We start from the raw sequence: 27,423 nt of genomic DNA, 5'->3' as shown, positions 1-27,423 counted from the left end.
TCTTGGTAATGAAATGCATCTTCAGGTCAGGCAACTCCTTGAATTCTTGGTAATGAAATGCATCTTCAGGTCAGGCAACTCCTTGAATTCTTGGTAATGAAATGCAGAGGTGTTTATTATAAATGGATGAGGGCTCTTTCAGTTAGAGATGAAAACAAGAGAAAAGCACTAACACCACTCCAACTGTGGTTTGTGTATGAGTGTGTGTGTGTGGCTGGCTGTGTGTGTCTGTTTGTGTTTGAGTCTGTGTATGTGTTTTTGTGTGTGTGTTTGCTAACAAGGTAAAATACAGCCCCAAGCAACATATGCAGTGGTTTGTAATATTTAGATCACTGCAGATGGAATGAGGATGCATACCGTGAAGAACATACAATGAATATGTCCTTTTATATTGAGGAGAGAATAACAGCGAAAGCAAAAAGTGGAGCACAAGGGAAGGAGAAAGGATGTTAGCCAGCAGGGAGGAGAGCAAACCTTTCATCTGTCCGTAATTGGTGAACAATAGATTTGTAAAGGACTTAAACCTCTGAGGTTACTAGTTAGAATGATAAACACAAAACATTCACTTTCAGGTGGTTTCAACTTGCCAGAACTTTCATTATTTATTCTTTGGAGCAAGTCATTGGGGGTACTTTAAATCCTGATTGGATGTTTTGCTCTGTGGTGAGCCGTGGCTGTACAAAATAATACATCAGATTCATCAGTTATGCATGCTCTTTTAAGTTCAGAGCTTAAAATGTGTAACATGCATGTATCACACGGCTCAAACACAATGCTAACTAATTAGCAGTTGGTGGAGTGTTGTTACAGTATAGACGTAGCAGTTGGCTCGTAGAGCTCACTTCACTGGAACTCCGCTGTGTCGGATGGGAGAGGGAAGAACATTTATGAGGGCAGTCGATACATGCACCCCACAGAAATGGAGTGAATTAAAGGGTTTCTGATGTTCAGGCCCGTTTCACCGGAGATCCTCTCTACTCACATCGTCAAGGTGTCCATCTGGGCACTAATGATTCACACTGAATGTTCCATTTTCATCTGGGCTTGGCAGGACATCTGCTCCAGGGCTCCAGGGCTCGCAACATTTAATTGGATTATATGTTTTTTCAAGTCCTACAGTTTTTTTTATGTTTTATGTTGTTTCTCTTTGAACATGTTCAGAGTAGATGCATGTAATTTTCTAGGGGGTAGATTTAGGAGACCTGTTTCATTAGTACAGCCCCATTTTGTCTGCCCCAACGGGGCTGATGTTTACTTGGTTTGTATGTGATGTTTGTGTGTGTGTGTTTTATATGTTAAAACTTCAGACTGGCTCATTTTCATGTTGTCGCATGCATAATGATTCATCTCAAATGAGTCTGATAACAAAAAGACCACTGTCCATGCGTGCGCTGTGTCTTATCCCATACGATCCGAATCTAGTTAATCTCTCAGTCTCCTATGTACTCGGTCAACATTGGCTAATACTGGTGTGAAGCCCTATTGGGTGGAAATCCCATTGATACGAGTACTGAACTAACTGTTATGACAGATGTATCTGATGCTCATATTTCTTCAGCACTCCACTGTCAGACAAATGCACTGCAAATGTTAAGACATGAGGGCTAAGACATTAAACTATGACCTTGAAGACATGCCCTCAACTGTTATATATTTATATTTTAAATTTCATAGTTGCCCTTTTAGATTGTATCTGCCTGCAAACTGTGCTTGCCTCAGTACAGGTGTCTGACTCCATGTACAGAATAGTAATAGAGAAGCCATTATCTGGAATTCCAGGGAAGATATGAAACATCAGGCAGTCAGAAATAACCAATGAATACATTAGAGAAGAGAAGGAGGGAGATGGAAGGAGTGACTCAGTTATCTCCCACACTCCCTCTCCTCCCATTCCTGACTGGATTCCCTTTCATTTGCCTGTATGTCTTTCGATCTCATGTGCATACCCTGTCTTCATAAACATCACCTATAAACACTGCACTTTGAGGAGATGTACACTCACCTAAAGGATTATTAGGAACACTTGTTCAATTTCTCATTAATGCAATTATCTAATCAACCAATCACATGGCAGTTGCTTCAATGCATTTAGGGGTGTGGTCCTGGTCAAGACAATCTCCTGAACTCCAAACTGAATGTCAGAATGGGAAAGAAAGGTGATTTAAGCAATTTTGAGCGTGGCATGGTTGTTGGTGCCAGACGGGCCGGTCTGAGTATTTCACAATCTACTCAGTTACTGGGATTTTCACGCACAACCATTTCTAGGGTTTACAAAGAATGGTGTGAAAAGGGAAAAACATCCAGTATGCGGCAGTCCTGTGGGCAAAAATGCCTTGTTGATGCTAGAGGTCAGAGGAGAATGGGCCGACTGATTCAAGCGGATAGAGGAGCAACTTTGACTGAAATAACCACTCGTTACAACTGATGTATGCAGCAAAGCATTTGTGAAGCCACAACACGCACAACCTTGAGGCGGATGGGCTACAACAGCAGAAGACCCCACCGGGTACCACTCATCTCCACTACAAATAGGAAAAAGAGGCTACAATTTGCACGAGCTCACCAAAATTGGACAGTCGAAGACTGGAAGAATGTTGCCTGGTCTGATGAGTCTCGATTTCTGTTGAGACATTCAGATGGTAGAGTCAGAATTTGGCGTAAACAGAATAAGAACATGGATCCATCATGCCTTGTTACCACTGTGCAGGCTGGTGGTGGTGGTGTAATGGTGTGGGGGATGTTTTCTTGGCACACTTAAGGCCCCTTAGTGCCAATTGGGCATCATTTAAATGCCATGGCCTACCTGAGCATTGTTTCTGACCATGTCCATCCCTTTATGACCATCATGTACCCATCCTCTGATGGCTACTTCCAGCAGGATAATGCACCATGTCACAATGCTCGAATAATTTCAAATTGGTTTCTTGAACATGACAATGAGTTCACTGTACTGAAATGGCCCCCACAGTCACCAGATCTCAATCCAATAGAGCATCTTTGGGATGTGGTGGAACTGGAGCTTCGTGCCCTGGATGTGCATCCCACAAATCTCCATCAACTGCAAGATGCTATCCTATCAATATGGGCCAACATTTCTAAAGAATGCTTTCAGCACCTTGTTGAATCAATGTCACGTAGAATTAAGGCAGTTCTGAAGGCGAAAGGAGGTCAAACACAGTATTAGTATGGTGTTCCTAATAATCCTTTAGGTGAGTTTATTTACCCTTACATTTTAGTCATTTGACAGACTTTAGTCCTGTGACAATCATATTCAGAGCGACTTCCAGTTAGGTGAACAACACAACCCTGTAGTAGTAAATACATTTCACTCCATGGACTCAGTGTAATAAAAACTAATATCAAAAGCTAAAATCTAGCTGAACGATCTGAAGTGGATATGACTATATGTTTTTCAATCTCTTCAAGCACATTACCACAACCTATCTGCTTGTCACCCAACAAACCTTGTGTGTCTCTCCACAGGACCCTGAATCATGGGGAGACACGACTGAGTAATCTGTTACTCCCAGAGATAATGATCTGTCCACCGGTCTGACAGCAGGCCAAGGCTTATTCATCAAGCAGATCATTTTCCATTTGTCTTGCCATCACACTCCACTCTGGCTGTCCACTTACTGGATAGCAATTTTCACAATCGTGTAAAATTAAACCCTGTGTCATCTGATTTCACCTGGTGCTTATGCTCGCTCTCTCTTTCTCTCTCTCTCTCTCTCTCTCTCTCTCTTTCCTTTTTCATTCCATATCTGTCTTTGAAACATAGATAATATGAAACATTTTGAAGCTAACTGAGATACAATCTGGAATTCTCTACTTCCAGTCCGTCACCTTCCATTAGCAGAGATACAAACCCAGAATGTATTGTGATGTATTGTGATCCAGCAACGCCTCTGTCTACAATACCAGTAAGATTTTGGACATGCTTACCCATTCAGTGACTGGTACTGTATGTATTTCCTCCTCCACTAGGACCCACATGCATCTGCCATTTCCAACAAATAGAATAAATACAGGTTGGATTCAAACTAATGACTAGTTCTAAATTTAAACAGCCTCCAACCAATTACCAGTAAGTAGACGTTAGAGCCTACTGCATAAAGTAATTGCCGTTTCCTATATGTAATAATAGTATTGCATGATGACACTTTGATCTGTCATTTGAGGTTTGTGTGACGTCATTGCAGATTAGCACCTTATCTTGGAACATACATTTATTTGCATCATATAACTCACGTAACACTTGTTTAACACTTAACAATCACCTCTGAACTTAACAGAAGTAACAGTGTGTGTGTGTGTGGATCCGTGCTGTGAATGTGCCCTTGTTCTCAGCTCACCTCCCAGAGACCGCAGCAGAGTCAATGCTCACTGAATTTCAAGTCAATAAACGTACAGCGTATCTTCCATGTTAATCCAATTTGAAAAGGAATCCTGTAAAACTGCAGTCCTTGTGATGAATGCCATGTCAGGCAGTCAGGCTGAAACATTGTAGATCAACTCTTTATTGACAAGAACATGAGACGGACGTGTTGGTCAGTAAAGGTCTCTATCAACCACCTGTTAAGGCATTATGAATACATAGATAGTACCATCTATTACACATGGGGCATTATAACACTTGCAATAATCAGTCATAAAAAGTCACAACAGTCTTTAGGCTGCATTGCTGAGCAATCAAACATTCACTGTAACGCATGGTTACTTAAAATAATCTTTAGAAATGAATAACTTCTTATAATCCATTTATAACGCAGAAAGCTCATATGAACTGCTATTGGACATATTTTAGTTTTTCAGCTTGATAAATATATTTAGGTTCAAATTCAAGGATTTGTACCTTGTTCAACCAGGCACAGAAGAATTTGTCATAAACAGTTGCATGTCATTTTTTGGTCAGCCCCAAAAAATTCCTAAAGCTAATTACATTTCCATAATCATGATAAGCAAATGAATGGTAAATTAAATAAACATTTCGCTAGTCAGTGACAAACATGTGGAGCTCAGAGTTTGCGACAGCAACTACATGAGCTTATGACACAATTATAGACACAGTGTCCTGGTATTTCCTGTGATGTCTATTAGTTCCATACATTCTAAACACAGATGTACGGCTCAAACTTGAAGCATTTCTGTGGAAGAGAAACATGGCTTGGCCTGGACCCATTACAGTCTGCCGTTATTTCATCTGTCTAATTCTGTCCCAGTACAGCCCAGATGTCTGCAGGACAAACACACAACGTTTATAACGTGTTTGGGATTGACAGGCCGACTGAGGAACAGCTGTTTAGCTCTAGGTATTATTCTAGCTCTAGGCATGCTGCTGCAGCCGTCTTATTCGCCTTGTCTGTTCATTCCACGTGACGTTACACACTCTGCCTGTTCCATGCAGTAACGGGTCATTTAACTCCGGTACAGTGACCAATGACGAGCCACCAATGACCAGTGACCAATGACGAGCCACCCACCTGCCATCACCACTACATCCAAACGGCCCCATTGAGAAACTCTGTGGAATTCTGGCTGAGTTTAAAACAAGCGCACTCTCACAACCGAGCAGAAACACGTGCACACACAGAGACGCACACAGGTAACGAAGGACTGGAGGGCAGTGACTGTACTTTTCCCCTATTGACCTTAAATCCTAAAATCCCAGTTGACCACTGATCCTAAAACACTATCTCAATTGAACATGAATTGGGTGAAATAGAGAGCTATCCGCTCTGCCTGGTTTCAGCACCATGGACAGGGTCTAATCCCAGCTGTGTGCACAGCACCTCTGAAGTGAACGGGACATATTGCCAGAGAACAGCAGCATTCTAACAGCCCCGTTCCACCACCGCGGACAGCAACTGTGTTAATGCTCACATCAAGGCTTGGAGTTTGTCAGACTGCAGTGGCTGGGAATGCACTGCGTCACAGAATTGTCGGGGAGTTCAAAAGCAGAATTTGAGTATGCAGGAATAAAAAAACATTTTAGGAAAATCCCTGTCATTCCAAATTAATTTGTCTTTTGTGGACATAATGAATTAATCTATGTGGCTCACAAACACACAGCGGCACGTACACGTCCGCGCACAAACACATGCGCATGCACATATGAGCGCAAACTGATTGAAGAGATTCCTGTCATGGCAAGATATTTAGTTTTTCCACAAATGTATATTGTCGACCCATACACACACACACACACACACAGACACTGACTGAATTGTGAATGGTGCATGTCGGCCCACATAGGGTGATCTCCTGAAGGGCCGAAGCACCAGCATGAATGATTTCGATACACCCCCAATACACCCCCAGACGCTCTCCGGGGGGGGGGTGAACTCTGCTCTGATCACACTAAGCCTGATCCACGCGCTAGGACATGGACATGAATGCACAACCGGGGGACACGGAACGACCGCAGGCCCACTTCTGATTGGACGGCATCGTCACAGCAGGGGTCCAGGGACCCCCCCCCCACCATTTGTAAGGACTACAGTCAAGAGGAATGACGCTATGGTCTGACCGCCTGGCAGACAGACGGGGGCTGACATATGCATTCCCAGGCGGTCCCCTTGGCCAAATGTGAAGCTGCTGAGGTGCCAAGTGACAGTGCCATGAAGCAGAATGGTCCGCTGCCTACAGACATTCAGTATGGTCTCTCCTCCCCTCTCCTCGCCGCTCCTCCCCTCTCCTTGCTGCTCCTTCCCCTTCAGAATAGCATTATTATTCGTGTCACAGCAGCCTTGCAGTAACGGCGACGGACGATGGATGTAAGAACACAGGGAAGATTTTGGCCTAGATATGTGTACTGTACATTCCTCCGTCAATGTCTCTCTCTCTCTGTCTCTCTTTTTATTTCTCCGCCTGTCTGTATCTCTGTCTGTCTCTTTCTCTGTCCCTCTGTCTGTCTGTCTGTCTGCCTCCATGTCTATCTGTCTGTCTGCCTCCATCTCTGTGTCTGTCTGTGTCTTCTCTTTCCCTCTGTCTGTCTTTCTGCCTCCATCTCTGTGTCTGTCTGTCTTCTCTGTCCCTCTGTCTGTCTGTCTGCCTCCATACCTCTGTCTGTCTGTCTGCCTCCATCTCTGTGTCTGTCTGTCTGCCTCCATCTCTCTGTCTGTCTGTGTCTTTGCGCGTGTCTTGGAATGAGGGACACACAAATGTTTGCACACTCCCATTTATATACATATAAAAAAATCCCCTGAAAGGACACACGCCGTACTCACCCATGCAAGCGTACATGTACCCCCCAGCACCCAAAAAAAAGTCACAGAACGCACACTTTTACTCCCCCTCCCTGATCCCCCAGCGCATCCCCCCCCCACCCCCAGCATTACCTCCCGCTGAGACCCGTGTTATCACTCACCCTGGCTGTTGGGTCCCCCCTCTCCCTCCTCGGTGTCCGTCATGTTGTTCAGCATCCTCCTCGGCGCCTCTTTCCACGGGGAGAACTGCTACTGTTGCGGTGCTCCGCTCGTCTCTGGCTGACAACCAGCTCTCTGTGGGCTGTAGCCACGGCGGGGAGGGGGGGGGGGGCAAAAAGCGGCGCGGGCGACACGCAGGACCGTTTTATTTCTGCCACTCGCTACCTCACTCCTCCTTCCTGATCCTCTTGTGGTCAGCCAAAAAGCAGTGCAGGAAGGAAACAGTCTATCTTCTTTCCCTCACTTCTCTCTCTCCCTCTCTCTATTCAATGGGGGGGGGTAAGGAAAGCAAGAGAGGCTGCAAGGTATAAAGTGGAGGATGAGGTCTTCTACGTACTCTCACGCACGCTCGTTCGTCCGCTCCGTGCGCCGCTCCGATCGACCCCCAGTCAGCCGGAGCCCGATGACTGAATTCATCCTGCATTCAGAAGGCATTATCTCTCTCGCACACACACATGCTTGGTCGCCCGCACACTCTTCACCATCTCATTATGAGAAAGGAAAGGAGAGAGAGAGGAAGAGAGAGAGAAATAAGAGAGAGGATGCACATCAAATGAAGTATGGAGTACTGCCTTCTGAGATTAAACATCTCTTCTGATGTTCTTATCAGATGCAAGACAATACTCCATGTCATTATTGCTTATTCATCCTCTTTTCTTCCCATTTTTCATTCTCTTATGTAACTCCTGTATGGTTAAATACAGATTTTCTGCAGTAGGGCTTTAAGGCTTAACCTAATCATTTTAAACGTAAAGCGTTCACCGTCTCCAAGTACTGGTTACAATGGACCGACATTCACTGCAGTGTCAAGGTCGGACTGATGGACTGCCTCAGTTCACAAACAGATTCAGTCAAACATTCACCACTTTTCCTTTGGGGGTGTTGTGACAAAGTCCGAAAAAAATGAATCATTATCAAATGAGCGCCAAAGAAGCACTGCCAGCTTATTTATTTTTTATTTGCTTTTAGAATGATGAATTGACCGTCAGAATACCAAATAACCTCTTCAGTGGGAAGAACAGGGTGTCCTGAATGGAAAGGAACTGAAAGAATGAAGTGAGATAGGAAGCTCCTGGCTGTTCAGCATCACCTGCTACATATTTGATCAAACTCAGTCTCTGGGTTCTGTTTGTTTGGAAATGTCAGTTCCACATTAAGAAGTCATGTCAGTGGCCTCTCATTGAAGCTTTTACTAAAACATCATGTCCACTCCGGGGTTAACTTTTAGACCTCATTTCTTTAAGACAGAACACCCATGAGAGAGTGAGCAGACTTCTAAATTTAAACCACGGGGATGGGGTGAACATGGAGAGTGCTCCTGAATGAGCAAGGATGGGAGTCCGAAAAGAGCCTGAGTGCCAGTTAAAGGTAAAGCCACTCAGCCCAGATGTGGGGGGGGGGGGAGAAAAATGTGGAGATCAGTAGGAAAAAGAGACTGTGAGAAAAGGTTGGGATTAGGCAGGTAGCTAAGAGGGGGTAGTAGTGGTGGGTAAGTATTGAAATAACAAAAGAGGAGATTCAGTGGGAGGAATTTTGTAAACACTCTTATCCAGAGCAATTTACAGTAGCGACTGAGAACCGGACGAGGAGAGCAGGAGGAGAGAGAAGAAAGAAAGAGGAAGAGGAGAGAGGAGGAGAGAGGAGGGAAAGAAACTGAGGAGAAGGACAAGAGGGGCAGAAAAGTGAAGACAGTGAACATCGCTGTGTTCATGGATTATAGATCCTTCTCAGATAGGCTCCACGTTATGGTGAGTGTACAGTGGAGAGGAGAAAAAGCCAATCCACAGCCCTGCTGTGTCTCCTGCCCACACATGTGACCAGGCACGAGAGAGAGAGAGATACAATACACTTATAGGGGGAGTAAAAGACAGAGGTTAAAGAGAGAGCAGAGACACAGAGAGATGAGGGGGTAGAGAGAGCAGAGAAAAGGAGATAGAGAGAGTGAACAGTGGAGAGAGGAGGAGGAGGAGGAAAAGGAACAGAGACAATCGAGAGAGAGAACTAACCAATTCTTTTAGTACTTACTCAATAGGTGTAGCCACTGTGCCTTGTGACCATCTCTAGGAGGAAGGCTTTTTCTTGGCAGGCATTCAGGTGTGTATTATCCTCACAGAAAGCACATGAACCCATGTCCCTTCAAAACCACACCTTAACAGCTCATTATTATTGTAGAATGTCAGTTGATTCTACGCAAAAAATACATTCACCGCTTCGGAGTGAAATCAGCAGAACAGTGGCTATCTTGAGTGCATCTAATTATCTTACTGTGACTGTGAGTTAAAAAGGGAATTGGCAGGAATGTTGTCTCTGGAGTTAAGGACTATTCTCTACTATATTTACTACAAAACCTGTACATGTATTATATGTGTATAATATTACAGATTGCTGAATACAAGCAAGATAAAAATTTACTTTTGAGTTCCAACACAGCTCCCAGTCAGAGAAACACAAAGGTGAATGTTGGACAATGGCCTAGCAAGGAACAGAATACAATTACTTCTCTTCGTGTCTGAAAGACAATCTCCCAGGACCTCCAACCAAAAGAGAAGGAAATACTGGTGATGGGAGAGGGGAATGTTTTCACCAGAAGCGATGACGCTGGTGGATTGAGAACTGTGGGCTGTTGTTTTTCTGGCATGTGAAGAGGGCTGGGGGGGTGCTGTGGTTGGAGAGTTGATAGGGCTATATCTGGGGAAGATGTGGAGTTGGGTTTTTGATGGGGTGAAGGAGAGCAAAAGATAAAAAAAACAGCCTGAGTGAGGGTGTAGAAAGTAAGGGATTGTAGAGCAAATTAGGGCAAAACATTTTGCCGCTGTGAAATAAAGCATCACGGTCCATACTTTCAACTTCACAGTCCATACTTTTCTGAATTTCCTGTCAGCTGGGATTTCTTTATCACTAACCACGTACAATTGAAGGATATCTTGATTTAGATACGACACCCACAAACCACATGAAGCCTTTTAATAACAACCCGGCTTCTTAGCAACGACAGATTTACACTGAACACTATCCATAACGCTAGGATCTCAGAGGAAGAATTGAAATCTGGGTCATACAGACAGTGAATTGAATGGCAGTGCTGATGAGCTACAGAAGATTCACTGGAAGCCTAATTTAATGCACCACTAATGAGGAACATCTTTAATCAACCTCAGAGAAATGTCCTGACCATTAAGCTTCAAACATACATCTTGAAAACCTCCAGATGCTTCTGTCTTCTTTGATCCTATGTGGAAGGGTGACCCATTGCTTTGGACCCTCTGAAAAATCCTGTGCTTACATTGTGTAGCAGGTATGTTGTCAGGGAGACCGATCCGATACAAACCATTTAATTAAGGAGACATTCATCTTGGTGCAGATGGAGGAAGATGGTACCGCATTTCACTTGTCCGTAGGGGATGCTGAGGTACGGTCACGGTGGGGTTTACCCAGCAACAGTAACAGAAAAACGGGTTTTCTTTCTAAGAGTTTTTGAGAGTTTAATGTTGACTATTTTTAGGCGCTGCAATTGAGAGCAAGCCTTCCTGTGTGTTCTCTCATAGGGGAAGAGGAGAGAATGAGTCAGGGAAAAGGGAACGCAATTTTCTCTATCTCAAGCTTTAGCTTGCTTACTGGAGACATGCTAAATCATTTTCAGCATGACAGAACGTGATATGGCTAAATTGCTCTTTTAAGCTGTGCACATTAAGATAGATTCACACCCCAAGGGATATTGTTCAGTACAATTGATTGTGGCTTCATTTCCTCCTTCTTATTCTTTCCTTTCTAAGCGCTGTATATCCACAGAATAGGACTACTGATCTAAGATCAGGTCTTTCCTGTCCAAATGTGAATAATCTAAATAGAAAAATGGATCCTTCCTCCCAGGTGGCTGTGCAGCGGCCTAAGCTCTTCTTTAGTAGCACCAAGCCCACCACCACATGCCTTGTTTGAGCCCTGACGGTGCCAATAGCTGATGTGAACATCAGTAGATGTGTCTATCGAGCAAATATGGAGAAGCCTCCAATGTCTGTCAAATCAAAAGGCACTGAGTTAATCACGTGTCTGTATGCCTTTGTCACGGCTGTGGAGGCAGGACACAGGCACACAGATCTGGTTGTAAATATCCATGTTTGAATTTTTTTTTTTTTTAAAGCAGCAACCGAATGACATTGAGCAGCGTGCATGCACACAAACAAGCAAGCAAGCAGGCAAACAAACAAACAAACAATACTCCACACCGGGTGTGGACAAGAACTGAACTTACATTGAATCCCCAATTGGAGGCAACCATTTACACCTGCCTCCAATTGGGGAGAACAAAAACAACTGTAGGGATGCCTAGAGGCATCTCTTTCTGTCAGGTCCTGACTGCAGCCCGCTGCCCAGTGCAGAGATGGCTAGGGGCATAGGCCAGGACGTGACAACCTTCTAGAAGTCATAGCGTGTCAAAGTTTTCCCACACCCACTGCAATTTCAACGGAGATTGGTTGATTATACATTCCAAAATGCTGCTCTACTACCGATGAATGATAAGTGCTTTCTCTCCAAATCCTGAAGGTAGGTATATTTTGAGACCAAAGTATATTATTTTTAGATATTGCTTTTCCTTTTGTATTTACTCGCCTCTTTCCAATACAAACCAAATTAATTAAATAAGGAGATCATTACAATGAATTAACAGATAAAATTACAAATTTATAATAGAAAATGATATATGTCGAAAATATTAATGTATCAATCCTTATGCCTTCTCTGAAGGTGTAGAAGGCCCTGACTGTTACACACTGTGCAGTAACTGCCTGAAGTCTGCTGCACATTGAACTAGCTTGTTGTGAGTTTGTAGCTAGTTAATAGCTAGTTAGCAACAAAAACTTGTATACAGGACAGTACCAATTTATCATACAAATACACCATACTAGAACATTCCTTAATCGATCATTTGCAGCAAACCATATGAGACAAAAGGTTGTGCTGAACTTCAAGGAACATGTGTGTACTGTCCTACATAAATGCTAAAAGTAACTTCCTATACAAACTAAACCAGGTAGTGTTGCTAAATAGGCTACTTAGGCAAGGTAGGTTAATTATCATTTAGTACCTGCAGGGCAGGTAATCATTTACTTACATAGTCGACTGATGAGTGTTATGATATATACAGCTCCGGAAAAAATTAAGAGACCACTACACCTTTTACTTTCCTTTCCAAAAAAGTTGAAAAGGAATGTTTTGAGTGAGGGACTGAAGTGTTCAATTTGGAGTGGTCTCTTAATTTTAACCCTTCTGTTCCTCACTCAAAACCTGCCTTTTTGAGTTTTTGGAAAGGAAAGAAAAAGTTGCAGTTGTTTCTTAAATTTTAATTATTTATATTATATTCAACTTTTCTTAAAATGTTAGACCACATAGATGATTTCCCTTCCTAAACTCATATGATGTTCAATATAGGAATAGTATCCTGAAACCTATAGTTGAATGCGTTGAAAGTGAACAACTAAAAATACCAAATATGGAAGGAATTATAGGTAATTAATGGAATGGAATCAAGTGTTTTGCAAGTGTTTTTTAATGATCCTCAAATACAAACAAAGGATTTTTTAATGATTAATGCCATTGGGGATAGATTACACATTCCTCTCAAATAGCTTCCCCTCCTCTCCATGCCCCTCCTTTCCACGGCCCTCCTCTCCATGCCCCTCCTTTTCATGGCCCTCCTCTCCATGCCCCTCCTCTCATAGCCCTCCTCTTCATGCCCCTCCACGCCAAGGACCCTCATTTGCATGCCCCTCCTCTCCAAACCCCCCTCCATGCCTCTACTCGCCATACCCCTCCTCTCCATTCCCCCCCTCTCATACCCCTCCTGTTCATGCCCCTCCTCTCAATGGCCCTCCTTTCCATGGCCCTCCTCTCCATGCCCCTCCTCTCATACCCCTCCTCTCCATGCACCTCCTTTCCAAGGCCCCTCCTCTCCATGGCCCTCCTCTCATACCCCTCCTCTCCATGCTCCTCCTCTCCATGCTCCTCCTTTCCATGCCCCTCCTCTACATGCTCCTCCTCTCCATACCCCTCCTCTCCATACCCCTCCTCTCCATGCCCCTCCTCTCCAAGGCCCCTCATTTCCACGGCCCTCCTCTACATTCCCCTCCTCTCCTTACCTCTTCTCTCATACCCCACCTCTCCATACCTCTCCTCTACATGCCCCTCCTCTCATACCACTCCTCTCATACGCCTCCTCTCCATAACTCTCCTCTCCATGACCCTCCTTTCCATACCTCTCCTTTCCATACCTCCCCTCTCCATACCCCTCCTCTCCATGCCCCTCCTCTCCATGGCCCTCCTTTCCATGCCCCTCTTCTCATACCACTCCTCTCCATACCTATCCTCTCCATGCCCCTCCTTTCCATGCCCTTCCTCTCCAAGGCCCACAATCCATGTTTCAATACAGTTATGAATGCTATGATACTGTAAATCAATAATACTATACAAAGAAGTTGCAAGTGCAGATATATTGCCTTCCTCTTACAGGTAACTTTTGAGCTGCCCTGCAGTTATTAAGTAATAACCAACCTAACCTGTCCTCGTAGCCTACTGGGCTATTTTATCTGCTTATATACCTGTAGGTAGCTGCAGTAGACATTGTATGAAAAAAGGTCCTTTAAGAAAAGGGACAATTAAGGCCTCCAACAGGAGGTTCCAAAGGCAGATGCAATGACTGGAATCAAGACTACACATTGAATGCTATCTTATGCATGCACAAATAACGTGACTGAACTCATCTGACTAACAAGAAACACCTATCAACCCAATTTTCCCAACATATTTCGTGCCTTGAAAGCAGACTATTAAAAGTATTGTAAAAACTGTAAATCTATACTTGAACCTCATAGTATTAAATAAACCTTAAAACAATTCCATTTGTTAACTTAGTAGAAATTGCAAATTAATTACTTAGAGCACACATATGAAAACATCTACTGTATCCCTGATCTATCTCACTATCTGTGTATAACTCAGTATCTATCATCAGTCTGCCAGTCATGACAGAGTGGGTGTTTCCTAACTCACTTTCTCTCAGGGAGAGTGGGTTGTTGGCTGCGGTCTGATTGGCAGAGGGCCAGAGAGCCATCTTTATCTGGGCCAAGCGGCTTTAGTTCTTAACCCGTGGGCACCTCCCTGCCGCAAAACAACCTCACACACAAGCCCACATGCACAAATATACACACATGCTTGTCCGTACACACACTCTCACACAGTCACAGCAGCATTTCTGATGCCCTAATCCCAGATTTCTGCCATAGAGCCTTGGGCTAGGCTGATGCAGTGTGACTTTTTCCTGCTCAGGCACAGGCTACGGCTATGTCCCAGTGCTTTCAAATAGTGTTATGTTTTAATCGCCTTTCCGACTGATCTGATCAGTTTCTCCTAGTCGGGTTTGAGGTCACATGGTCGGCAAGTCAGACCATGAAAAGCTACATGGACTGACCATCAGGGTTCCTCCAGACTAGCGGCAGATGATGTTGACTAAAACAACTTATCTTCCCTGACTACAAGTGACCTGCTTGGTAAAGTCATTGGGCGCAGTCAGACCTTATTTGGAATGTATGCATTCATGCAATATTGTATTGTAATGCACAATGATTTATGTTTGATTTAATGCACTGTACAAATGCTTAGTTTATAGATGGCTATTGCTTTAGGTGTTATGTTGTTGACATGTTAGGTTGTATTACAAGAAGCTTCATCTACTTGTTCCCCTGCATATCCTCTTCTCTAATTACCCTAAGCCTAAAACAATATAACCCCAAAAAACATTGTGGCAGTGGTTATTGGCTGCTTAAGCAAAATGAACAGTGTCACTAGAGATAGCAATGGCCTTTTTCAACACTGTCTTAAACAAAATGGCACTTTCACCACTGTCTTTTTATGCTTTTCAAGGTTTTTCCGGATTCTAGAGAGAATGTAATGCTAACACTGAAGAAGTAGCTTAACGAACATTTGGATTTGTTTCTACTCTGATGCTTGTTTGAATATGAATTTGAACGACATCCTCAGCCATCAGATAATCAGACCGCCGCATTGTAGTTAGAGGTCCAGTCGTAGCTAACAGTTATGGGCGTCTAAAATAGATTATTACAACAACAAAAATATTGTGAACAATTAAATTAGATGAAAATAATAGAAATGTTATGTTATTTTTTTTTACAGCCCACCCATTAAAAATGGTCTGGTCCATCTGGCATTTGCCAGAATTGCCAGATGACAATCCATCCATAACTGTATGTATGTTTAGGGTTGACTGTATTGCATGTTGAGAGTTGACTACTGTAAGTATAGGGTAGACTGTGGTGTAACTTTTGGATATACTGTACTTACAGTTAGAATATATTGCATGTAAGTTTAGTGTAGACCATAATGTATGTTTAATGTGCACTTAACTGTAAATTAGGTTTAGCATATAATGTATGTATGTTTAGGGTAGACCGCAGTGTAAGATTAGGATATACTGTACTGTGTGTATGTTTAGGGTAGACTGCTGTATGTTTGCGTATACCCTGTGTAAGTTTGTAGTAGAATATTGTCTATGTTCAGAGGGGACTGCAGTGAAAGTTTCGGGCAGACTGTAATGTAACTTTATGGCATGCTGCATGTAAGTTCCAATACTATGCATTTTTATGTGGGTTGCTTTTCAAGGTTTTTCCGGATACTAGAGAGAATGTAATGCTAGCAGTTCGGTGCTAAAATGTATAGTGATTCAGTGCATTGTGCTGAATTAATTGAAGCCTATGGGGCCGACTCTGTCATTATTGACAATGCAGTCCATAGGGTTTTGAGATTTACGACTGATATGGGACTCTGAGAGCACTGTGAAAAAGGCTTGAGAGATTGAGCTGTCCTGAATCCATTCCAAGGGCTGTTCAAGGACGTGGAAGGGGAGTGATGGTTTCTGAGCTCTGGGGCTGCGCTGCCCTGACCTCCAAACCATCTGTTTGCCAGCTCCAGTGTGCTCTTAAAACGACTGACACACACGTACACACACAGTTATGCGCTAACCATACAGAAAAGGTTGAGTCATATTATCTAGGCTTGATGAAGCACATATACAGTAATTTGTTTTTCTCTAGACGTAAAGTAAAAAAGAACATGCTTAATATACTGATTAAAACAGCACATCATAGGAGCAAAGCCTGTCACAGCAGCAAATGATTCACCCCTGAGACCTGGTTACTCAAATGACTTCATCATGTAGCTCTGCTTCATTCAACAAACATTTTACAGGAACTCCCTACAGCTATGACAACTTGGTATCTTTTAGAGATAAGACTCCACAGTGGAAGTTCCATACTTCTTTCTGGTTTCTTAGGGATTCCACCTAGCACAATTAAATATAATTATTTAAAAAGCACACATGGCTAGCACACATCTTCTTTACCAGCTTGAGGATTCTAACATAAAAGTGAGATACGCCTTTAGAAATCCACTACTGTAAATATAAATTTTGTATTGACACAGGAGTGGGGAGTGACTTTCTCTTTTTATTCAAGCACATTTTTGTGCATGTCATTGTTTCGATTTTTTCAAATGGAGGACAGACAGGACAGAGGCAACAGGAGGTGAGAAAAATCCTTTGAGAAATCCTTTGAAGGGGCTGAGTCACTGTCTTACTCCTGCTTTCTCATGCCAACCCTGTGAGGGTGCATCACGTCATGCCAGGCTTTTCGTCATACTCAGTGTCAGTGGGTTGACTCATGACTAGATCTTTCTGTTTTGTGAACCCTGGGGTCATGCGATGAGATAGAACACTGTGGGCCATACTCAGCCTTGTCTCATGGTAGTTAACACTGTCCAACCACTGTTCCCAATGTACTTGCTCAGAGTGCCCTCCATGGTCACATGTTGCTGATGGAACCCGAAGGGTGACTTCTACAGAGTGACTAGAGGTTTAATGAACGCATCATTTGTGAGTTGAATGATGCACGTCATGGTCCACTCTTTAATATTAAAATGTGGTTAAAAAGTGGACCAACTTAATAATATAAAGTGGACTATGTGCAAATAAAATCTACAAATCCCTCCTAGCATTTAAGAAGAACATTTAATTTAGGATTTCTATTTCTTTCTATTTGTGTGTGTGAAGTCTCAAAATCAGACATAAGCAAATGCATGTGTCATATAATTTCGCATTGCCTATACATGCTTTTCTGTGAACATTTGCAAGGTGAAAAATAATGCGATGCTTTTCGATGGGATGGGATTCCACGGTGCATGTGGAGATGGATCGTTGCACCCTCACTGGAAGGGGCCATTAGAGTGTCTGATGAGTCTAAATGTAATGCACACAGACCAGACGGATGGAGGGATGGATCCAAGCGCAGAACGCAGGACTCCTTTATTAGGGAGAAAACACGGCAGTGCAAAAGGAACAGGCTGTAGCGAAGTCAAAGGGCAGGCGATGGGTCGATAACAGGCGAAGCACGTAGGTAGGAGGCAGAAGTGGGGTAATCCAGAGAGGCGGTCAACAGGCAGGCGAGGATCAGGATACCAAAACAGGCTGTTTTTGAACGAGACACAGGTGCAAACGATAATGGGGAATGGATAGCCTTCAGGACAACGAAGGGAAACGGCACATTCCAGACCTCACACAAAATTGTGTCACAATTTCAGAAATGCAGGACCCAAGCGTGGATTTGTAAAGATTTTAATGGGGGAACTGAGGCATGTAAAACAAAAAAAAACAGGCTACATACAAAAACAGAAGTACAAAACGAAAAGGAACCAAACAGAACCTAACAAATTTGAGATTGTGGGTTCCAACCAGACCCAGAATACATTTTATTGTACAAGCTTGACAAAATAGCTAGCACAAACTAAATGTACAAACTTGCGAACATAAGTTTGCAAGCACATACCTAAATGTACAAGCTTGCAAAATATAATAAAAGATTTGAACATCAGACTTGCGACTACATTCCTCAATATACGGCCACAAAATCTGAGACACAAGCGCACTGACATTTTCAATATTCAAGTATTCAATATTTCAATATGCGCTATAGTCTGTCTGCCTATAGCGCATGCCTAGCCAAGGTTTTCAGAGTTGATTAGAAAAAAGATGCAATCAGTAGATTATCTTGCTGTGTTCAACCTCTAGGCCAGCCAAACCGTCTAGCAACAAGACCTGCTAAAAGACTCTGACAATGGGCAAAGTATAAGTTATGTTATATGGTTATATGATATATTTAGCAGCTAACAATATGCAGGGGTATTGTAGGGGTTAGGCGATACATCACAGAGGACTAATACTGGTGGAGTGGCCCACAGATGTAGAAGAGATCATGCAAACTGCCACATCCATCAGGTTCCAATCCTGCAGAAGTTTTCATGGTCCTGCAGAAAATGCCATATTCTGCAAGAACATATGAAAATCAGGCACACAGAGAAAAAAAGAACAAACTTTTAAATAGATCTAATCTCTAAAATGCCAATGCTGTATATCCATAAAATCATGTCATCTCCGAGGAGACTAACATGGATACATTTCTATACTAGCTGATATTATCTTGATAAATCCTCACGAATGCATGACAACAAATGAATCATACTCTTCCTTCATCTACATACTCATAAATCTCATGGAAACCCAATGGACTCACTGCCCTGGGATATTTCCTACAGGAAAATCATTATTTCTGCAATTACGCTTGAATGAAAGATTGATGGCCACTATCAATAAGGATGAAATATGGAAATGACAATAAAGAACAAAAAAGGAGTGATCTCATAATACTTTTTCTGACTGTTTAGTAGAATTAACTTCTCTGATCTAAGGTCAGTTTTGTGTATCATACTTAATAGATAGCTTAAAAGGGTAAAACCATTCGAGACCTGTCTGCGGCAAATTCAAATTCAATTTAAATAATAGTCAGTTCCGATCGTACATTTAGATTCCTAAAATTCTAACAATCTGCTATGTATTTAAATGAAATACAATCCGAATTTTAATTGGAATTTGGTTTACTTTAAATTGACTAGAATTGGGCTGGTATGAAAAAGTATTAAAATGTAAGCACTCATAAGACTCTGGATTAAAAAGTCTATAAAATTACTTAAATGTGAAAGAGGAGGGTAAAGATGATGAATCACCTACAGAATCACTTATCATGATACTACTGCTAATTTGGTTAAAGCCTTTGTAAAGTAAGTAGGTAAAATACAAATGTTGCCCGTAAGTTATATTATGTAGACGGTCTGTGAACTCACAAAATTGGGTAGTAAGGTATCATTTTAATGCCACAATTTTTTTATTTTTATAAAAGTATTCCAGATCCCAGAATCAGCTAGTAGTTAGGGCATATTTTTCGAGAATACGTCCATCTATGTATATCATCAAAGCATTCACTCAAAGGTCTGTACACAGCACAATCAGATACAGACTGTTCTGACTTCTATGATGCCAAGGAGTTCCACAACCTAATCCAGACAGTTTTTAATTAGAAACAGAATCTGTACGAACTTGAAATTAGTTGAACATGGTAAGATTTTAAATCTTGAATTGATAATGTTTGTTTAATAGATTTTTGACAATCATTTTAAACAATTGTAAAACTTCACATGGTGATATTGACTTGGTTTATTGTGTGTACACACTGTGCGTCTGGCTAACTAGCTATTGAGGTAGAGAAAACATTGCATTATTAGTGTTGTGGCCGACTTGAATCTCATCAGATTTCAACAATTAATGTAACATGTTGCTTACTAGCTTATTATAACTATGAAATGCTAAATAATCTCAGTACATATTGTTCTTAATTATCATAGAAATGTGTGATTTTGCGTTCCTACCATGAGGGCAGCAGTGGGAGCACCAAGCCCCCATATTGAGTCATATTCGAGTCCTTCGAAGAACAGGAACATCTCTGACAGGAGCCTTGCTCTCTCATTAGCACATTTCTTTACCTTCACAATTTTACCTCTCATTCCAAAGCCCTTTTATATCTTCAATTGGCTGTCTGCATTTATATGAGCAGAGAATAAGAAAAGACAGGACATTCTTCCAATGCCTTCCAGACAAATTAGTTAGGTCTGTGTAGAGAGAGTTAGTGAGAAGGGGGTGGGGGAAATCCACACGTAGTACACAGGCATTTTGTTCAAGCATGATATTAGTAGCTTGATGCCATTAAAGGGTGTAAAATTAAGACTGTGGTAATGAGTTGATGTGGGAATAATGAAAAAGACATGGAGAGGAGTAATAGTCAGGGGCTCTGTTTTTGAAACTGGACATGGTAAGTCATATGCAGTAAATATGCAGCCTGTTAGATTCTGTCCAAGTTTGATCCATGAACCAAATAAATGTAACCGGAAGTCAGGGGAGAGCCATCTTTATTCAGCATGAGACTATGATGTTGACCTTCCATTTCTCATTTCAATCTCTCTCCAATGATTACAAAGTGGACACAGTATTTATGCCCCAGCACATCCCCTCCAATATCTGGCTGTCTTCCAATCACATACGTGTATTCTACATCCTAACCTTACATGGCCTAATAGTGTCCCCTCTTAAGTTTCTTGGCTCCACAGCTTATCAGGTTGTGTGGGGCCCCTCAGAGTAGATACCAACTGCTTGTGATACGGTACCTCATATGGCACAAGATAACGAACCACTTCTTCTAACAAGAGAATAGAACTAAAATACATGCATATCATCAGGTAAAGACACAATGGTATGTGCCAACCTACCGTCCATGGGTCTATTCATAGAGTCTATGACAGTCAGATGGAAAACCCCTATCAGGAGGTATGAACAGGATGTGTGGAAACCATCAGAAATGGGGCATCAGAAATGTCCTTCGTACAGAGATCATTAATACTCTCATACATTGTGTAATTCAGCTACTTTTCATGCCCAATATCTATCAAGCCTGATATTCAGACTCCTTCACTTCCTCCAGATTAATTGTTTCATAGAATTAATAACTGATTACATGTCTTTATTTATTGACATCAATCTACACACAAGAATGATGTAACATAATGACAAAGCAAAAACCTAATTTTAGAAATGTGTGCCAATTTATTGAAAATAAAAACCTCAAATATCTGATTTATAGTAAGTATTCAGATTCTTTATTCAGTGCTTTGTTCAAGTGGATTTGACAGCGATCACAGTTACTTGGTCATGTGCTTCGGGTCGTTGTCATGCTGAAAAATGTATCTTCACCCCAGTTTGAGGTCCTGTGCATTCTGGATCAGATTTTCTTCAAGGACCTCTGTAGTTTACTCAGTTCATCCTTTCCTCAATGTTGACCAGTCTCCCAATTCCTGCCACTGAGAAGCTCTCTTTGAGTGGCCATTGGGTTCTTGGTTACCTCCTGGACCAAGGACCTTCTTGCCTGGTTATTTAGTTTGGCTAGATGGCCAGCTCTAGAAGTCTCAGTGGTTCCAAACTTCTTCCCTTTCACAATGATGGTGCCCAACTTCAATGCTATAGAGGTTTTATACGACACAATTCTCTGAGATCTACAGAAAGTTCCTTGGACGTCTTGGCTTGGTTGTAGCTCAGACATGCACATTGTGTAACGTCTGCTCCACGTGGCACCATGGCTCCCCTTCCTCTCCGGCACTCCACCTCGCCAGTGTACTAACCACCGGCTGGAGACTGATGGCAGCAGCACACCCCGAGGACGCACCTGTTCCCCATCACTGTTTATTTGTGTTTATATTCTGTTGTTCAACCACCGCACCTCACAGATTATTGTTTCTCTGTCGTGGCCGTGCACTTCAAAAATACTAATTGACTGCCATCATCTGTTTTGTTTCTTTTCCCTTTTTGCCTCACTTTTACACACTTGTTACACTCACACCAACACAGTGAAGTGCATGACCTTATAAAGACAGGTGTGTGCCTTTCTACATCATGCTCAACCAATTACATTTGCCAAAGGAGCACTCCAGTGAGGTTCTAGAGACATCTCAAGGATGATCAAAGGACCCATGGCAAATTTTAGTGTCATGGCAAAGAGTATGAGTACTCATTTACAAAAAAGTACATTTAATTAATTATGAATTAAGTCATAATTGGTCATTGGTTGTTCAATTTCATTGTAGAAATGTTGAAGATAAATCTCACACTTCTCAGCCATGACAGTTTGGAGAAGAAATGTCAGTTGCTAAGTTTGACTTTGTCATTGTGGCAGAGTAGATGCTCATGAATGTTATTGCATTTTTAAGGGGCCTAAATATACTTGTAATTATATAAATAATGAATCCTGTCATTTTCAAGACTTTGCAGACAAGTGCCTATTGGATGAGTGTAATCAACAAGCATACTGTAAGTGACATTCTGGTACAATCTGCCACATTCACAGGAAAATCTGAATCTTCAATCTCTCAAGGAACACCAGAATTCCCGCTTTTTTCTTCTTAGGCCTAAAGGATGTGGATTGGAGAGACTGAACGCAGAGGAAAGGGAGATAGAGAAAAAGATGGATGGAGAGAAAGACTCAATGAAAAATGGAGATAGTGAGAGCGTGTTACATAAAGAGCTTTTTGAGGAAAATATAACAAGGGTGGTTTTGCTGTGTGAACCTATATAGAGGGAATGAGTCTGTAAATGAATTAAGAGTGAGGCAGGTCTAAAAATAGCCCAGTGAAGGGAGGGGGAATGAGTCTTGGTTGATAAATTATGCAAAAGACTGTGAGAGATATTCAGGATGACAATTATGTCCACATCCCACTTATGCAGTATCAGCCCATTAGCATGTGAGGAAGACACGTTTACCGGGGAATCTCTCTCTAAGGACACTGCTGATGACCACACTTGCAAGCTAGCTACCCACAGAAACACACATGTACAAGCTCTGTTCAATGAAGGCTGCAAAATGTTCTTTGTCACTGCAGCATAGAAAAACATTTGAATATCAAGCAGCTGAGATAAATTCAGCTTTACATGTAAATATTGCATGGATCCAAATGTGCAGCCTAGTAGCTAAAGAAAAACTGTGTCTTCATTTTACAGTGAAAACATAGTTATCAAGTTTTTAAAGAGCTCCCAGCTCATATTGATTAGTATATCACTGGTGTGCTTTCTCTGTCTTCCCCTTTCTACACACTTGTCTCTTAACTCAAAATAGATACTTTCATGTAATATTTTTTGCTGTTATTGTTTTATTTATACATATACAAAAAGGAATATAGCTTAATAAAAAAATGAACTGCAGAAGAAAATATACTGAACGGCAGAAGAAATAGTTTGAGCTCCTCAGAATATATTTTTTTAATTCAACAATGGGAGTGTGAATAAATAGAGAAAGGGGAGAGATGAAAAAAATATAAAGGGGTAAAGAGAATGAGGTCAAAAGACAGAGATGTTCAAGTGTACATGTGATCTCCCATGAGACAGAAGAAAAAGGCGGGGATCTGTCCAGCACACTACATTTATGTTGCCATTACTGCCTTTTTCACATTGCCCTCCATTCTCTTTTTGCCAACATAAAAAATGTAAACTTCCTTTGAATGGAAAACACTCTGTTGGTGGAGTTTGAGGGGGCACTAAGAGAAGCTTTTACGTGGTTTGGACTTGAAAGAGAGACACAGAGAAAGATAAAGAGCAGCACCAACTCAATGTGGTGCTATGAAATCTGAGAGTTCAGAATGGGAATCTGATTGCACAATCGCTGTAAAGTTTGTTGGGGACATGTGAACAGTGATTTTCAACTCTTTCTACATTCTCAATTGAATTAAGGTCTGAGCAATGAGTGGGCCACTCCAGGACATATATCTTTCTGTTAAGCCACTCCAGTGTGACTTTGACTGTGTGTTTAGGTTCATTGTCCTACTGGAAGATGAATCTTCTCTTAACTCTCAAGTCTCTTGCAGGCTTAAAAAGGGTTTATTTCAGGATAAGGCATGGATTTTCCCAAGATAATGTTATGATGGTGCGAGTGTGCAAAGCTGAGGCAAAAAAGGAAGGAAAACAAAAATGGCAGAAACAATTGGGGGTGCAGTGGAGAAACACAAATATACACACAACTAATGCGTGATGGGGAACAGGTGCGTCCCCTGGGAGCGCTGCTGGCATCAGTCTCCAGCCGATGGTTAGAACAATGGCGAGGTGGAGTGTCGGAGAGGAAGGTGAGCTGCCGTCCCACGCGATGCAGCCGTTACAGTAACCATTTTGGAGAGCCTATCCACAACCACAAGCAATGGTCGTTTTCCCCTCTCCTGGCGGTGAGTCAGTAAGGAAGTCCACGGCCAGATGTGACCAGGGCCGCTGAGGCACCGGGAGAGGATGTAGGATGTAGTATAGACATGTCTCTGGGGTGTTGGGCCCCCCTGTCGTGTCGTTCTTGGTACGTAAGGGTGAACCGGAATTGCTTGAAGAAGAGGGTCCACCAGGCCTGGTGGAGGTTGAGGCGCCACACTGCCCTGATGTACTGGAGGTTCCAGTGGTTGGTCACTCCCGGGCGCCCTCTAGCCAGTGGATCCACTCATCCAAGGCCAACTACACCGCCAGTAATTCCCGGTCACAAACATTGTATTTCCTCTCCGCAGCAGACAGTTTTTTTGAATAATAGGCGCATGGGGTGTTCCCATGCTGCTGGGAAAGGACTGCCCCCACCCTGACCTCGGATGCATCTACCTTGATCATGAAGGGCTTTAGGGGGTCCGGGTGTTTGAAGAGAGGAGCTGTGGTGAACCTGCTCCCTCAGGTCCAGAGACGCCTTCTCTGTGTCCGGGGTCCAGTGGAGATATTGAGGTTGGCCTTTCAATAACGACGTGAGTGGTGCTGTGATGATGCTGAATTAGGCGAACCCGATGAAGCTCTAGAGTTCCTAGATGTTCTTTGGGTCTGGCCACAACCTCACCTCCTCCACCTTCAGCTCTTCCATCCACACTGCTTCTGGAGCAATGTGGTATCCTAGGAAGGAGACGTTAGGGGCGTGGAACACGCATTTCTCCCTTTTTGCGTAAAGGTGGTGTTTTTGGAGACATTGCAGAACTGCACGGACATGGCCACATGCTCGGGGTAAGATGGGGAGGGAATGTAAACCACTATGTACCCCCCAACATATCCCAGAACACCTCATTTAGAAATCCCTGGAACACTGCTGGTGCGTCGACCAAACCGTAAGGCATCACGAGATATTCATAGTGGCCCAACGCCGTGCTGAACGCAGCCTTCCATTCGTCACTTTCCCGGATAACCACAAGGTGGTATGCGCTCCGGAGGTCCACACCAGAGGTATATGAATGACGACATCACCAGCAACTCCAGTCTCTCCCGATGGCAGCCGTTCATGGTGAGCGTGATAGGGCGAGTCACGTGGGTTATGGGAGCACCCCTTTTCTCCACAGAACAGGCACAGCCCCTGACGACTCCAGTGTTCTTTCTCTTCCGGCACTCACTGTCCTGGAGCTGGCCATTGATGGCAATAGCCGGGAGATGAATGTGGGTTTTTCATTGTCTCCCGAACAATTATTCTGGCAGTTTTGGCTGAAATCTTTCTTGGTCTACCTAACCTTGGCTTGATATGAAGAGATGCCCACATTGTCCTCTTCTTAACAGGTGATTGAACAGTATTGACAGACATTTGAAAGGCTTTGGATATCTTTTTATATCCTTTTCCGTCTTCATAAAGTTCAATTACCTTGTTATGTAGGTATTTTCTGCTCCCATGGCTCAGTATCTAGCCTGCTCAGTGAACCTTGATGTGTCCGTGGATGAGGCTGGATTGGATCCAGCATGTAAAACAGATGGCGGTGACTTTCAAACTCTTATCAACCAGGCAGTTTTGGAAACCTTGCCCTTCCCCTAGAAACTGGAAGAAGAGGCAGAGGCCAGAGGGACCAAACGGACAACTCTCACTTCTGTAAGTAGGCATGCAATATTTGGCTAATTCTGTCGTAAGTCTCGTTCTGCATGAATAGTATGGGGTGGTACTGAAATTATTACTACTACGGAGCATTGGCACTGTTGGGAAAGGCCATGTCATTTTCCCTGCCTGATAACATTCTGGAATGACGGTCTGTCTTTTAAACAAGGCAAGCCTAGTGCAGCCAGCCCAACATAAAAAGTGTTAGCATCTCTAGATTTGAACCCTGGTCACCCACATGAAAGGCTGTATCATTAACCACTACACCACAGAGCTGTACTTTTGCTGGGTGTCAGTATAGCCTCTTGTCTCTATCCTGAACAGATCCTCTTTTATCATTGGCCGTTATAGTAGTTAATTGGACATTTGTGAATTAAATTGATACAGTTAAACTAACTAACGTTTCTTACTAAGTTTACCTGTACCACAAGCCAGTAATAAGCTTTACCGGTATCTACTAACTTACTAATAGTCATAAGAATTGAGCAATGGCTAGCGAGTCTGCCAAAGCAATTTCATTTCATGGCATAGGAATGTATTTTTTACTTTCATAGCAAAACAACCTACTTTTTTCTTTCATTTGTGAATGACATTTATACAATAACTATCAATAAAGGCAAAGATATCTACAAGAAATAATAAATAAATGTTGTTGCTCTCAATAGATTAAAATGACTTCCATATGAGAGACACTGTTGTTAACCACTACGCCACAGCATTACAAGTTTAATTACAAGACTCCACTAAGGATTTTGTTAAATAAGCTTATTAGTATCTACTAACTTCCTAGGAATAATCATAAGAATTTAGCTATTGCTATTCCATGTCAGAAACAGTCGCACTATAACCCTATACAGTTTCAGTTAAGGCTTAAGATATCGTAAGTCCGTTGTTAAGCCAGCAAATATGTTTGTCTATCCTGACCCAAAACGTATGCACGGATGCGTACTTCGAAAATTCTCCAGAAGCAGTTGCAATATAACTGAAAGCTGTTTTATTTCAGGCTTACCATAATGTAAATACTAACAGTTTTAGCCAGCAAAGTTTTTGTCTATACAGAATAATTCATAATGTGTACTACGCATTGCCTGCGAGGAGATACGAACTCGGGACTTATAGTTGACAAGTCCGCTTCTCTAACCATTATG

At 42.4% G+C, this 27,423-nt stretch overlaps 1 protein-coding gene across 4 annotated transcripts in view; it reads right to left on the bottom strand.

The window, feature by feature from the left end:
• slc12a5b (solute carrier family 12 member 5b) overlaps nt 1-7,921 on the bottom strand; it is a 90,558-nt gene extending 82,637 nt beyond the window's left edge. Inside the window, exon 1 of one of the 4 annotated variants that reach the window (XM_013132423.3) lies at nt 7,370-7,921. In XM_013132423.3, the coding sequence (XP_012987877.2) occupies nt 7,370-7,424 (55 nt within the window). In that variant the 5' untranslated portion in view covers nt 7,425-7,921. The remainder of the gene's footprint in view (nt 1-7,369) is intronic. The other 3 variants (XM_020051957.2, XM_013132420.3, XM_013132422.3) reach the window with 3 other exon arrangements.
• Nucleotides 7,922-27,423: the final 19,502 nt, after the last annotated feature.

This window comes from Esox lucius, chromosome 12 (genome assembly GCF_011004845.1).
Source record: "Esox lucius isolate fEsoLuc1 chromosome 12, fEsoLuc1.pri, whole genome shotgun sequence".
Lineage (NCBI taxonomy): Eukaryota > Metazoa > Chordata > Actinopteri > Esociformes > Esocidae > Esox > Esox lucius.
The sequence above is the reverse complement of the archived record's forward strand: the minus strand, read 5'-3'. Positions and strand labels throughout refer to the sequence as shown.